Source organism: Aulonocara sp. 'chitande type north' Nkhata Bay, linkage group LG7, assembly GCF_057382095.1.
Source record: "Aulonocara sp. 'chitande type north' Nkhata Bay isolate Kocher_YH1m ecotype deep benthic linkage group LG7, A_spYH_male_GT1.1, whole genome shotgun sequence".
NCBI classification, from domain to species: Eukaryota; Metazoa; Chordata; class Actinopteri; order Cichliformes; family Cichlidae; genus Aulonocara; species Aulonocara sp. 'chitande type north' Nkhata Bay.
The window spans coordinates 30,977,354-30,992,849 of NC_141350.1; the positions used below are offsets into that span (position 1 = coordinate 30,977,354).

General features: G+C 42.8%; 1 protein-coding gene across 1 annotated transcript; it reads left to right on the top strand.

The window, feature by feature from the left end:
• The first annotated feature begins 1,174 nt into the window (after nucleotides 1–1,174).
• Nucleotides 1,175–15,260, top strand: lrsam1 (leucine rich repeat and sterile alpha motif containing 1). Its single transcript, XM_086300011.1, has 25 exons — nucleotides 1,175–1,489; nucleotides 3,404–3,582; nucleotides 3,663–3,719; nucleotides 4,415–4,459; nucleotides 4,685–4,762; nucleotides 4,989–5,057; nucleotides 5,142–5,226; nucleotides 5,307–5,428; nucleotides 5,511–5,601; nucleotides 7,463–7,572; nucleotides 7,693–7,722; nucleotides 8,464–8,586; nucleotides 8,730–8,869; nucleotides 8,963–9,007; nucleotides 9,548–9,618; nucleotides 9,899–9,998; nucleotides 10,089–10,176; nucleotides 10,271–10,345; nucleotides 10,665–10,745; nucleotides 11,665–11,760; nucleotides 12,681–12,779; nucleotides 12,859–12,990; nucleotides 13,609–13,675; nucleotides 13,817–14,022; nucleotides 14,854–15,260. The coding sequence occupies exons 2-25, from the start codon at nucleotides 3,511–3,513 to the stop codon at nucleotides 14,974–14,976; spliced, it is 2,205 nt and encodes a 734-aa protein (XP_086156137.1). The 5' UTR covers nucleotides 1,175–1,489; nucleotides 3,404–3,510; the 3' UTR covers nucleotides 14,977–15,260.
• The last annotated feature ends 236 nt before the right edge of the window (nucleotides 15,261–15,496 follow it).

A 15,496-nucleotide genomic window follows, 5' to 3' on the forward strand; every position in this document is an offset into this window, starting at 1 on the left:
TATAATTATTATTATTATTTTAAGTTCGTTTCACCTGTCTTTTATATACAGTCTATGGATGAGGGTAATTATGAACCTTTGGAATTAATTTCTGACTTTAAGTTTATTAAAAGTCTCCCCTCCTTCACTGAAGATTCATTAGTATATGCACAATAAGACCATGACAAGCCTCACATGTAACACCTCCTCTGGTAATAAGCCCACACATGATCCTGTTCTGAGGACGCTGGTGTTGTTGGAGGGGGGGGGATCTGTAGTGTGTGTGAAGCTTTTTAAACTAAAGGGGGGCTCCGGGGAGAGCAGCTCTAACCACAGTGTCAGTTCCCTGTCAACACCTTTAATTATGTGGTTATTTATAGCTGCGCGGGCGCCTCTTGTGGGTTCAGAGTCATACATCACACCTGCAGAGGGCTGTGATAAACACTGCTCGGGTTCAGGTCTGCAGGTTATCTGGTTATGTTAATATTTTTATTAAACCGACCAGGTGTGTTTAGTCAGTGGAGTTATAAAGCATGCAGAGAGGGTGAGGCTTAAAACCACAATCAAAAACATCATGCTTTAAGAGCACACCTCTGAGATTATAATTACTGCCACATGCAAACAGCCGGGCTTCGTTCGGTGTGGCATAAACGTGCCTAGCGCGACCCCTGCTGGACAAAGTGCTCACGTGCGGGGTAAGTGCAAAGAAGCTGCACTACCTTAAAGGAGCGTGTTTTCTAAATTATCGGGCCAAAAAACAGAGGTAACAAATATTCAGACGCAGCATTTTCAGCCTTCGGGCTGTTTAAAAACGTTTTTAGATCTGAATGCCCTTTTGCCAAATTTAGCCTGAATTTTCGGCGCAGACTAATTTTTTTCTGGGAGCTTTAAATAGGAAAGGACCTGGGCTTGTTTAAGTTAGTAAAGATATTTCACATCTCCTCCAAGAGGAGTCTTCATTTTTAAGACAAAAGGTGGAGGGTCCCAGGTATGCAATTCATAGGAGTCATAAGACCGCCCTAAACTGGATGACTGAAAATCTGCATAATCAAACACCTTTTTCAGTTATTATAATTAAGTAAGTAAGATGGGAGCAAAGCAAAAACAAGAAGTCTACACCACTCTTTGAAATATCAGCGGCAGTGCGACCTGATATGACTTATGTGCACATGCGCAGTGTGAACTATAGGGGGCGACAGGCTCCTGCTATCACGCTGGAGCCGGTAACGGGGCGGAGAAGAAGAAAAATGCAGTTAACTGTTTGTTTTGATTGCATTAATCAGCTCGTGTAGGTTAGCAGCAGTCAGCCTCATTCGATCTGAGTGGAAATATTACCGTATGGCTTCATTTTTATGAGCTACGAGGGTAAAGTGGGGAGGAGTTCAGATTTAAATAGTTAAAATCGACTAACTGGACCAGCTACTTCACATGTTAGCGAACATCGGAGCTTCCTTTAAACATTTTTATCCTGAGAACAGCGAAGAATAGGAGAGACTGTAATAATCACACGGTGAGTTTGAAACCTGACATTACTCTGACTCCACTTCCTGCTGTTGACACACTCCAACAGGCTACAGTTTAATGTTATCTTTTAGCATGTTAGCTTATCCGTCAGCACAGTTTAGTGTAGCTGAACTTGTCGGCTGTCAAAAGGTGAGCACAGGTGGGTTAAAGGTGGTTGTCATCAGGTTTAAAGTCTACTGAGGTTTATTATCTTTTTCTAATTCTACTGATTAACGTCATGTCAGTTTACGGTAATCCTCCGTTCCCCTCCCCAAAGCCACACCCACAAGGGCCTTCAGCTGTGGGAAAATCCATACACCAAGCTCCCCGTGACTGCGATCATACAGATCACATATGTCATTGTGAAACATCTAGGAATGAACTGAGCAACCAAGTCTTTAAAGTCTATTCATAAACAAATAAGTCAATAAATAAACCAAATAATGCCATTATATACAATGTAAATCAGTGTAGCTGTTTATGAATTAAAAAAGTAAAACATAATTTTGTAATTTTAGTTTGAATTTGTATTCATTTGCTTCAATGTGTAAGTGTAAGCCCAAGGGGCCGTGCTGTTTACTGCAGCTGCATTCGCATTCACATTGAACTGTCTGAATGTGAAAACACTGAGGCATTTTACTTTTCATAGACATCTATATATATATATGGTGGTCTCAGAATCTCATCTCTGCTTTTTGCGGATGATGTGGTTCTGTTGGCTTCATCGGGCGGGGGCCTCCAGCTCGCACTGGAACGGTTCGCAGCCGAGTGTGAAGCAGCGGGAATGAGGATCAGCACCTCCAAATCTGAGGGATGAGTTCCTGCCCCAAGTGGAGGAGTTCAAGTATCTCGGGGTCTTGTTCGCGAGTGATGGGAGAAGGGAGCCGGAGATCGACAGACGGATTGGGGCTGCGGCTGCAGTAATGCGGCCGCTGCACTCCGCTGCACTGGTCCGTCATGGTGAAGAGGGAGCTGAGTGTAAAAGCGAAGCTCTCAATTTACCGGTCGATCCCTACCCTCACCTATGGCCATGAGCTGTGGGTAGTGACCGAAAGAACGAGATCGTGGATACAAGCGGCAGAAATGAGCTTCCTCTGAAGGGTGGCTGGCCTCTCCCTTAGAGATAGGGTGAGAAGTTCGGCCATCCGGGAGGGGCCCAGAGTAGAGCCGCTGCTGCTCCACATCGAAAGGAGCCAGCTGAGGTGGTTCGGGCATCTGACAAGGATGCCCCCTGGGTGGGGTGTTCCAGGCATGTCCCACCGGGAGGAGGCCCCGGGGCAGACCCATGACACGCTGGAGAGATTATATCTTTTGGCTGGCCTGGGAACGCCTTGGTGTCCCCCCCGGCTGGGTGTCCCCCCCCCCAGCCACCTCCTTCAGCTAGTGAAGGAGGTGGCTGGGGAGAGGGAGGTCTGGGCTTCTCTGCTTAGGCTGCTGCCCCCGCGACCCGGCCTCGGATAAAGCGGATGAAGATCGATGGATGGATGGATGGATGGATGGATGGATGGATGGATGGGTGATTTAAGTGTTCTAATTTCTCTGAGCATTGTAATAGACATATTAATAATGTTACTTGTGTGAATACATTGGAAATCTGCGATTGTTCACCTCTGAACACTGGTGGGATGAGGAGGAGTGTAATCCATAGTTACAGAAACACCTTTAACACCTACACAGAGCTTTGTGAAGGCTTTAGGGGTAAAACAGCTTGTCTCAGACAGAGAGTGAGCTGAAAGGCTTCATATACCTCCTAAACTAAACCATAAATAGTTTAGTCCCGGGATAAAAATGTAGTGCTGTAAATGAGCGGAATCGTTCCCTTTAAATCATTCAGTAATCACACTACAGCTTATTGTGTTTCTGTGATACAAGTTAAATTCATATTTATCTGATTAGTCTTTCATGTCGCTGCTTCTCCTAGAGTGCAGGTGGTGTGGTCAGGGTTGTCCAACCTGTCCGTCAGACCTCCGTGTGACTCTTGTTTGAGTGGAGGGGGAGGGAACAGGAAGGAAAACACCCGGGGTCAGGATGCCTCTATTCTTCAGGAAGAGGAAGCCCAGCGAGGACTGCCAGAAGAGACTCGAGTATCAGCTGTGCCGGGTAAGAAGAAGAAGCTGCTGGTGCTAGTGTTAACGTATCTATCACAAATCCACCCGCTTACTCTTAGTTATCCTCCTCAGTCTAAGGAAGCTGGTGCTGATGACATCCTGGACATCTCAGCCTGTGGGCTGTCAGAGGTGAGAGGAAAGCTGCACTGATCCCTGACAGCCATCGTGTTGTGGTTTACACATTAACCTGATGAGTAACAGTAGCCTTTATTTCTCTTTTTCTGTTATGTTAGCAAACTACTAATACTTCTAAACTACTAGTATTTTTGCTCTCTGTATAGCTATATGAACATCTGTTTACTTAACCTATTTGTGGATAATCTGTTCATCAATATTCCCACATTTTATACTACCCATATCTGTATATAATCTGCTCTTATTGCACTTACTGCTCTTGCACTTCTGATTAGAAGCAAATTGTATTTCGTTACCCTGCATATATATTTTATATATTTATACATGTGTTATGACAAAAAAGTCCTAATCTATCCTAAACAAAGGAAAAACTCTGCAAACAGAAGAGAAATGGAAGAGAGCAGGGAGTCATTAGTGGGAGCACTAATGAGTCACAATGTGAATCGATTAGTTAGCAGTTTCGACTTCTATTAAAAAAAAAAAAAAAAAGCCAAGTTGGAGCTAAACTGTGTTTTTATTATTGCTATTTTTGCTGAGAGATTACTTCCAGCTGTGCCACCATCAACAGAACAGCATTTTTCTTTCATTCTTTTCTTTGAGTCTTTTATCCCATTTTTTTTCCTGAGATTGACTAAGATGTGATTAAATTGTGCTGGCTACAGCTAATGTTTTCGTGTGTTACATCACAGGCCCCCTCGAGTGCCTTTTCCATCAGCAAAGTGCTTCATAAGAAGGTGAGACAGAGTTGCAGAGCTTTTAAGTGGTTTGATATTTATTTACTCAGTGAAGAGTTTCTGCAAAAAATCTCACACACAATATTCCTCAGACTCCAGAACTTAGAGCTTCAACTAGTGATTTAGCTCCTCCTCTTTTTAGCTATCTCTCTTCTGACTGGCCAACCCTCACAGACTAACAGCAGATAGAGCAATGAAAATGTTACCTCTGTTTCTTTCATTCAGGTACTTATCCTCCACAACAACGAGCTGCGGCATCTGTTGCCCAAAGGCATTGACATCAGCACCCTCATTACATTAAAGGTAAGCCCTGGGACCCTGTGACATCATCATATCCTCTTCATAGGTGATGGTGTTTCTCTCGTTTTTTGTTTTTAAACGTACTGCATTTCGAATGTGTACCTCAGCTTGAGGCTCATAGCTCATCATCGTTTTTAACTCTGTGTTACCTTAGAGTTTGTTAGAGTTAGCATGCAGATGTTAGTGCTGGATTTATTTTCTGAGAAAACCCTCCTGTGACCCTCCGAAGGTTTTAGACCTGCATGAGAACAAACTCACCTCTCTGCCAGAGGACATTGGGAAACTGACGGCGCTGCAGGTAAAGCCTGCTCTCCAGTTATACGGGAAGTAAGTGTGAATAAATGTCGTCAGCATCCACCTGCGGTTTTTCTTCTTCTGTCAGATCCTGAATGTGGAGAAGAACCGTTTGAAGGCCCTGCCAGATTCCATCGGGAACCTGTGCCTCCTGCAGACTCTTAATTTAAAGGGTACGATGCTTCCTGCTTGCTTGCTCTGAAGCGAGATGAGTCACAAGAAGCTAGTTGTGTATTTTCTTTTTCTCTAACAGGAAACTGCCTCACTGAGCTGCCGTCCTCTGCTGGTTCTCTGAGCAGCCTGCGGACACTCGATGTGAGTGACAACAACATTGTGACGCTTCCCAAAGCGCTGGCCTACATCCGCACCTTAGAGGTGAGGTGTCCACTGATTCAGACCTACAGGAAGGCTGAAAACAAACTGGTGTTTTATAAGTGTGTGTGTGTTTCTGTGACAGAGTTTTAGCCTTGATGCTGCCATGATGTCCTTCCCACCTTCGTCTGTGTGCACAGAGGGAACAGAGAGCATCCAACGCTTCCTGTGCACGGGTAGGATTTGCCGCTCGTGGTCACTCATTTATTTGTTGATTAACGGCAGAAAAACGTAAACCTACAGGGTTCCTGTCTGAGATCACAGTCAAGAAAATTAATCTTAAAATGTCTTATTTCCTCAAACTGTAGGTGAGAATTCTGTTGATTGCTGCCTTTCCTACTGGCTCACTGAGATTTAGTAGCTCCTTAGATTTACCACATAGGGCGCAGATGCTGATGCTTCTTTGCTGTGTTGGAAATAATGAGCCTGTGGCGATGACGCAGACTAAATTGTAATCGATTGATGGTTTCTTGTAACAACAGTGAAGTTTTTATCAGAACTTTAATCTTTTCTAAACATGCTTCAAGTGAGTATTTATCTATTTGCATCAGTGATACAATAATAATAAAAAAGGCACAGTCTGTTCAGAATTCATAGAAAATAAATAATGATAAATAAATAAATCTGTTTTTACACATTAATCTTGAAATTTTAAATTTGAGGAAACAAGAAATGAAAATGTTGGTCTTTCTGTGTTTTCCCGTGCCGCGTCACAGATGAGGTAAGCAGATGATGATGCTGATTTGTTGTTCGGTTCAAAATGCAGAAGTGCACAGAAAAAAAGGAAAGATAGCAGGGAGTTTGTTTCTAATTTCCAGTATAAAGAAAAAAACTGGTTTAAAAAAAAGGATTTAAAAAAGGGTTAAAAATACAACATTTTTTTCTACACGACTCTGTGTTAGTTCTTATTTACTACGTCTTAAAAAAGGTCTTAAAAGGAAAAACTTTGATATTTTTAAATAGTGCAGGAACTGTGCAGCCTTTGGTGTAACAGCACGTTCATGTAAACGTGATATGAGCCGAGTGTGGCTAATGTTAGCAGCTCTGGCAGCAGTAGACTTCTTCCTTCGCTAGTTAGCGTCAGCACGTCTGTGTGAATGTGGTTTACACCTCGATCATATCGGTTGGCTTTGGGTGCCCGGTCTGCATGTTTTTAACTTCCTGTCACAGAAAAAGAGACAAAGCTATGACTTTGTCTTTGAACTGATGGTGTTGTACATGAATGGAACGTGAATAATTAGTTTAAAGATTTCAGATGCTTACAATATATTGCATATAAAAGAAATGTTGTAGAAAAACATCAGATGAGCTTAAGGTCCGGGACACCGGTTTAGCTCAGTGCGTTGAGCGGGCGGTCACATGCCATACGAGAGATATGGCTGAGAGTGGCCGGCCCAGGTTCGAAACCAACCCGTGGCTCTTAGCCGCATGTCATCCCCTCTCTTTCTCCTTCCGCTTTCCTGTCAATAAAGCTGAAAAAGGCAAAAAAAGGAAAAAAAAAAAAAAGCTTCAGGTCTTCCACAACAGAGTTACTCTAAACAAACGGCAATAAATTCTACAAAGAGTTCAGTAAAATTCACAGATTTGACACGAACACAGACACTGAATCTGAAATCAGAACATGCATGTGTATTTTTACTGTTTCACTTCTCCCTCTCTCGTATGTGTGCGGTTACTTCTGCTGAGGCAGCGACTTTCATCTTGGCATTACCTCATGTTGTTTTAATCAGGCCGTGAGAATTCCTGGTCCAGCCTGCAGCTCCACCACTTTAACAGCATTGTACACTTTGCTGACCGTAGCATCAGGAGGCTTATGAACTCAAAAGACCTGCATATGCCCTCCTGGTTAATGAACAGCAGTTATTAAGGTGGAACCCATCTATAGAGACCAAAACTGTTGTTTTGGCACAAGTTAGAAGTTTTAATATCTAGGCTTCTCTGTGTCACATCACGGTGTAAACTAAAAATGTGCTGTATGATTGTTGTGGTTTGGGCAGCATGAAGGTGAATTGACTGGTTGGTTGGTTTGCTTTCCAGAGCTGGGAGAGGAGTACTGCCCACCCTCTCAGTACCTCCTGCCGGTGCTGGAGAGCGACGGCGGCAGGCAGAGCTCCGACTGCCTGGATGGGTTGGATGAGGCCTGGCAGGTACAGCTTTCTCTTGTGGAGTGTGTAGAGGACACGAACACCAGCTTCTTTGATACGTTTATGGATTTCTGTGTGAGATACTACAAGTGTCTTTCAGTGTTTCCTCTTTTTCTGTTGCAGAACAAATTTAGTGACTACGAGAAGAGAAAGGTTGGTGACAAGACATTCCTCATTTTTCTTCAACATCTTTTAATATCTTAGTTTTATCTAGTACCTTTTCTACTTCTTTCAGGCATACAAGTTTTCTTTAATATTTCCTGTGTCGTTTTTCTGCAACACCAGGGTGAAGAACAAAGTTATAGCACATCTTTCAACACAACTACTAGCTTTTACCGAACTTTTGAGTACATTACACAAAGAGAACAAAAGCCCTTCTCCTAGCAGAGAGCAGTTTTGATGTAATTTTTTTCGGTCAGTTTCAAACACGAGGTGCCATAAAGGACAGTACACGTATCTGATTTCCTGCTGTCTTCTGAAAATAACTTTTTTGACCACCAACTTCCCAACTGAAGCGTTACTGTGGTGCACCACAAGGTTCGATTTTAGGTCCCAGTTTAATTTCCATTTCTAGACTCTGATAAGTTTTGTAGTTCCTTTGCTGCTTTTTTGTGTTTTAATTGTTTCAGTGAAATTAAATATTCTTATTTTATTTGTTCTTATTACAATTTCTTGTTCTGTCCCCACAGAATTTTTTTTTTTTTTTTTTAGCTTATTATTGTGGAAACTGGCTGCAGACTGTAGCAGTAGTTATTATTTAGAGGGCTGAGAATCTGCAGATAAGGCTTTCTGTTCAGAGGTGTTGCATTATTTTTACATGAGCTGAATAAAGTGAAACCTGTGTTTGAGCAGCTGAAGTTTGAAAGTTTTCTGACTGGTTTGTATGTCCTGCAGGAGCAGAAGCAGCAGGAGAAGTTGGCCTTCGAGAAGCACCTGGAGGAGAAGCAAAGGGAGCATACCCAGCTTGTAATGATGAAAAACTCCAACAAGGAGAACATCCTCAACTCAGTCCGACAGGTAATAACAACCGCCCAGAAGTCTTCTTGATAGGTTTAATTGTCAGCTCCTTCTTTCTGTTAACACCGAATCATCCCTGATGATGATGATTCTGTGTGTAATTCCTAAAATTGCCTGTTTTATATGCTGTGTGTGCCTTTTAGGAGCAGGAGAGGGTGGAGCAGGGCGTCAGCAAGCAGCAGAGAGCTCAGGAGGCTGAGAGGCAACTGGTGCTGGAGAAAGTCAGACAAGCTGAAGACAACATCAGCAGTCGCATCAGCAGCCTGCTGATGGACAACAACAGGTCTGAAGGAGGGGTTTCTGCGGATACTTTAAATATGGCGTCTCCACTGATGAGTCTGTGCTAACTGCAGTGTGTTCATCTGCATCCTTGCAGGCAGAAAAAGAGTGCAGAGTTCCTCCAAGCCATGGAGGAGGATCGGTGAGTGTTCTGACCAATGATCCATAACACACAGGGAAGAGAAATAAGACTCTACAACACAGCAGCACTCATCCAATTGTTTCCCACTTAGCTGTCTATTTCTGGAGCACTTTGTGAAGGAGATGCATAAAGTGCTTTCAGGGATGGGAGGGTAAAAAAAAAAAATAACAGCAGGACAAAAGAACACTTTACAAACCAGTTTGGAGGGCTTGATTTTCATATTCTGATCTTAATGGAATACAGATCGTGAGTTGCTGCGTTGCTCCTGTCTGGAATCTGACTCCATCAAAGCCAGTGGCGATGCTGTATTGTGATGGAGGTGCTGGTAGTTGTGTGAGATATTTCATGAGGGTACAGCGTGGTCCTAGTTGGACTTCAGTTGATATCTTGTCAACACATTACAAAGATGTTTTGTTGATAAAGTCACAGTGATTGTTTCTTCACATCCTGTTTAGGACTTAGCCGTTTTAAACACAGGAAGTTATAGAAAGTTCCTGTAAGTCTGCAGTGAAATGCTGAAACAAAATGTTTTCCCCTCAGGATCCGTATGGAACATCTGACCACCATCACGCAGGAAGAAGCTAACTCACTGAGGAAGAAGGAGGTGGCAGGTATAGAGCTTGTCTCATTCAGGCATTAAAACACATAATTTTACTCAGTTTTTTCTACTCTGGCTCTGTATGATATCATAGAGAGGGGATCTCCCTAATATGGTCATCTCAGGTATGGAAAGTTGATACTTAAAGTGTGAGATAAAGAAGGATTATTTTGAAGTCTGAATCATGCAAAGCTACTCTAAGAATGAAAACATAGAGCTGGAAAAGACAAAAACGTAGCTAGCATGCTCCTCATGTGGTGTTTTCTTCCCCTCTCCTTGCTCTCTGTTTTTAGCGGCCATGCAGAAGATGCTGTCTGACAGCTGCGCCATGAGCCTCCTCCAGGAGGCCAGTGACTACCGCAGACAGAGCCTGGTCACTGAGGCCTGCAGGAGGTCAGAAACACACATATACACAAACCATAAACAGGGAGACCTGTGACAGCTTTTGGAAAGATGTTGTAATCTCTTCTCCTTATGTAACAGTTTAGAGAATTTAGACAGGAAGTTTGACAAGATGCTGTGCCTCCAAGTTCTGGACAAGTCCAAAGCTATCGCCCAGATCTTACAGGAGGTAGGATGAGTAGAAATCAAACCCCCACTCTGTTTAAAGCTGCTGGACTCGGTAACCCACCTCGGTGACCTGCCTTGAATGGTTGTCTTTGCAGGAGGAGATGCAGAAGGCAGCATTCCAGGCGCTGCAGCTCCAAAAAGACGCCGTTCATGGGTACATCCGTAACCAGGTCGGTGACGATGCATCATTGTTTTTTTATTTGTTTTTTTATTTTGCTTTGTTTTGTTTTTACAGCTCGTTTCTGCCAGAGGTCCAAAAAACTCAGTTAATTCAAGTCTAAGGAAAAAAAAATAGCTGAAAATGAAAAGACACTGGGCATTAACGTCATTTTACTTTTTCCCACAATCTGCTCATAATCAGATTCATCTTACTCATCCTAACAGTAATGAAGATGTCCAGTTTAAGTTGCTTCTCATAGATTATTATAGCCTCGGCAGCATGTCCCCTCTCCTTGCTTGCCTCATGTCTGCTTCTCCACTGTCCCTCAGATCCATCTCATAGAGGGTGAGTTAATGCAGCTGACTAAACTGGAGATTAAAAGACGCAATCTGGATGCTGAGAACCTGCAGGTGGGTGTCACCGCCTTCTTTGTTTGCCCTCCCATGTTTATTTTCACTTCCATGTCATCGCTTCATGGCAGCAGTTCAAAATTTCAAGAAAACGATCAGCAGCTTTAAATGTGCGACTTAAAACGAGTGACAGAGGCAACTACAGTAAACAAACTGTTAAGGTTTTAACTGGCTACCAGTGAGGTTTCAGGAAGAAAGCTTAAAAGCAAAACGGCAGCCAACATTAGACAGTCCTTTTAACTGATCGAGCTGCGATCAATAAAAATGCAAAGAACTGTCAATGCAGGGTTATCAAAAAACAAACAAACGCAAGACTAAAAAGGTGTTCCCCAAGGTTCAGTTCTGGGACCACTGCTATTTATTTTATATGTAAATAATTTCAGTCATATAAGACAAGTACAAACTTGGATTTTATGCTGATGACATGGTGATGAACTGCTCTGCACCTCCTCAGGACCACCTCTCTGTCAGCAGCAGACAGCTTTTAATACAGTACAGCTCAAACGGTGTGATTTATGCTGACAAAAGTAAACTGATGAAACTGTTTCATGTTGTGTATTTTTGCTGTGTATAGTCACGTGTGTGCTGCTACTTTATGCGACTGCTGTTGGTTGTACTGCTGTCTGCTTTGGTGCGGAGGAAAAGATTCATATTAACTCATTCATATTAGTTCTTTTTTATTTACTTATTTTTAACGATGGAGTCACACTGCATTTTTTCTATGGTATTTTATTATAACATTGCACTCGAGTCCTGCATGGCCTTTTGAATTCGATATCCAATTTTTTTTTGTGTAATATTTAAATTTAAGTTTTTGTAATGTTGAATAAATAAACCTTAGTACTAACAAACATTGACTGCCCACAGCTGATAATGATGTGTGTGTAACGTCACTCCATTTGTGTGTGTTTGTGTGCAGGAAGTTCTGGTGGAGCAGCGCACGGCGCTCAGCGACATGTTGCAGCAGCTGCTGAAGCAGAGAGACCAGCGAGAGCAGGAGCTGCTGCAGGTTCTGGTGAGGAATTATCTCGTGGCGGTTTTGTTCTTCTTCTCCTAATTTCCTGTCATGTTTCTCCACTTCCTGTGGTGGGTGTTCATATTAAACATTAAGGTTCAAATAATGAGGTCAGCTTCCATACAGCAAGGCTTTGGTCTACTCTTAGTACTCCGTTTCATATAGTGACCTGAAACAGAATGGGCTCAGCATAGTCAACTTGTACCCTCTGTTTGTGAGAGGCAGCCAGTCAGAAGAAAGTTGGCCTAAAGGGGGAGGAGCTCAAACAGGTTGTTTCAGAGAGATGATGAAGGCTGCAGGTCTTGCAAGTCCCAGTATAAGATGAAGAAGTTCCACAACTCTCAGTGCTGAATCCAATAGAATTTGCTTTGTACATCCTTCCTTTATGTGGTGTCATTCAGTCATTTTCTGACATTTTTTTAATCATTTCTATACTGATGACATTCTGCTGTGTGCGTCTTTTAAGCCTTAGCGGATGAACAGATAACCGTTTATCTCGCACTATCTCTCCATCAATGATCTTGATTGGGTATTGTGTGATTATTGATCCTCCTGAACTATATAAATGTCAGTCAAACTCTTTCTACCTTCTCACAAGTCCAGCGTTCGTGATCTTTTCATTATATTTGATTCTTCTTTGAGCTTCAACTCTCATGAAAAATCAGTTTCACAATCCTGTTTCTTTCAAATACATTTCTGGTTTCTTTTCTTTTATTCAGTTTTAACTTTTACATTTTGTATTGCAATTAAATGCATTTTAATTTTCTATTATATTTTAATGTTTTTATTCCTTTTGTTGTTATGATGGCTTTGTGACCAGATGTCTATGAAAACTACTTTATAAATAAACTTTATACCTGTTTGTAGAGTTTGTGTTTCCTGTTCTGAGGATAAACAAAAACCCATGTTGTGTTTTTCAGGCTGAGATGGAGCTGAAGTCTGAGTCCAACCAGCAGAACTACTGGATGATCCAGTACCAGAGGCTGCTGGACGCTAAGCCGCTGTCACTCCGCATGCAGGTTACATAGCACAGATGAACATCTGCAACATCTGGAAACAGAGTGTGGCATCCCACCTAAAGCTGTAATCTCTCTGCAGGAAGCGGGTGTGGAGAAGGAGCTGGTGAACTTGCTGTGCAAACTGTCCGCTCAGCACTACCTGCCCATCCTGGCTCATCATCGAGTGACGACCGAGGCGCTTCACCACATGAGCTCCTCCGACCTCAAGAAGGTGCGTCTGCAGCGCAAGTTTCTGTCTGGGCTGCTCGATTTGTTTTTTGTTTTTATTTTTTAAAATGTTTATCTTGATTATCTGTCATATTAACTGGAAGCCATTTGATTGGCCCAGGTCTAGTTTCTGCACCAGCATCTGTATGAACATCAACATCAAATAATCAATCTCCAGCGTAATGAAACAGAAAATTGGTTTATTTCACTCCATTATTTAGTTACTACTTCTGCCTTATTGAATATTAAAGATGAGATTGTTACCAGAGACAGGGCTCAGCCTGGCTCTGGATCCAGCAGTGTTTTGGACAGATTCTTACTTTTGACAGATCAGACTAAACTATACATTTGATGTTGTTATTTTCATAAATCGGGTAAAATTAGAAAAACAGGGAGGTGCTGTTTTGATGGTCTCTACTCTGAAGGTGAATGGTGTCTTGATTCACCTTCGTCACTGAGTAGCTGACATAGCCATCTGCAGGTTTCTATTCTCCAACTGGATCATGTTGCATTTAAAGATAATCTCAGTGTAACTTTTAAAGCTTTGTTTTTTTGGATCCATGGTGCCATGTCACATCCAGGTTTATGAAATCATCAGCTTTATGGAATTCTTTGTTTTCAGTTGGGCATCAGTGAAGCAGGAATCCAGAAAGCTCTTCTGAACTGGGCCCGGGAACGCCAGCCTCAAGGTACAGTCCACACATCACACCACAGCTGAGCGTTAGTCACATTGTAACACCGACACACTGCAACTGTTTAATGGGACAGAGATGTTAGATTTTCAGTGTTTAGCATGTGGAAAGTGACGTGATCCGTTTCCTCCTCTACAGGACCTTGTAAAGTCACCAAGCAGGAGGCGGAAGTGGAAGTCACCCCCTCTGCGCCATCTCCTTCCCCGCCTCCGTTCTTTCCCAGCACCTCAAACATCCAAATGCCCAGCCCACCACTCACCCCGGGGACCCCCGTCACCCCGTCAGCACCTACCCCTGTGGAAGGGCCGGGAAGCTCAGACTGTGTGGTCTGCATGGAGACCGGGGTAAGAAATGCTAAAATGGTCATGAGTTTAGTCTCAATGACATTATAAGATCAGATGTCAGATTTGAGAGCAGAAAACACGTTTTTAGCATAAAAAACTGTTTGGGGTTTTAATAAAGGGGCAAAGTGACAAGTTTGACTGACAGGCATGATCTCAGTTATACAAACATGATTTACTGAGGTTTAGTACAAGTGTTGCTGCTGGGAGCATTAATGCATTAGAAATGAGGAGGAGGTGTTATCAGGATGAACGCTGAACCATTGTGCTCTGAAACCTGGATTTTCTGATTTTTTTTCCCCTCATTTCTGATCTGATCTTAAATGGCAGTAAAACTTAACAAGTTTTATTCACCAAAACTGGAGCTCAGGCTTCTCGGTCAGTCTGTTGGTACAGCATCCTCACAGCAGCCCTATTATTGGCTAACTGCACTGAAAAGGCTCCAACAGCACAAACATGGTCCTGAGGTCCAGTTCAGGGACTCCAGTTAGCTGAGGTGAAGCCAAGCAGCTACACTGCCTGTGTGGCCATCCACCTGTCTGTCAAAGAGGCCACGCCCCTATTAATGCAAACTGTTCTTCAGATAAGATCCAATGGGACTGACACGCTTTTGGAGCCTTGTGTGGCCACTAGAGGAACTGCAGTTTTTGGCATGAGAGGTGTTAGTTTTTACGTTTTTTCCACTGTTAAGTATTTTGGTAATAACAGTCTCCACCTGCATGGGTGCAGAGGAAACAGGAAGTGCTGATGGCTCATTCAAGATGGTGAGAACCAGGACAGCCTGAAAGATGGCTTCAAAGTTCAGATTACTCACTGTCTCTCCTGTCTCTGCAGTCTCAGGTGATCTTCCTGCCGTGTGGTCATGTGTGCTGCTGTCAGGTGTGTAGCGATGCCCTGCAGAACTGCCCTCTGTGCCGGGCCAACATATCCCAGCGCATACGCCTCTACCACAACTAGACCCTCTTCCCTCACAACTGTCACTTTCAGCTATTTATGCATGACGATGAAGCTGCTGCTGTGTCGTGTCGAGAAGCTTTTAGTGGGTTTTTAAAGCGCTGAGCCACTTTTCCTGTAATCACCAAACTGTATTCTGTGAAGGACATTCTCAGATCTTTTTAACGTGTTTCCAGTCGTCTCTGGTGGATTTATTTGTGTCTGTTCTGTTTAAGTTGTGTAATTTTTATTTTATGTGATATATAAAGAGCCGAGTGGATGACACCACTCACTGACTGTTCACTGCCTTCATGACTGATGCGTGCCTTTTTCTATGACTTATTTTTTTATTTTTTTTTTAAATTCTAGTGTAGTAACCAAAGCTTAACGTTTAAATAACTCAGTATAATCTGGTGATCCTTAAAGATTTCTGTCCTCATTGCTCATCGTTTCCATCTCTGATTCGGCCTCTTACTGCTGCTTTTCCTTTCGTCCATCTGTTTCACCTGTACCATGTAACAAATGTCACCTGTCTGTGTGTAGC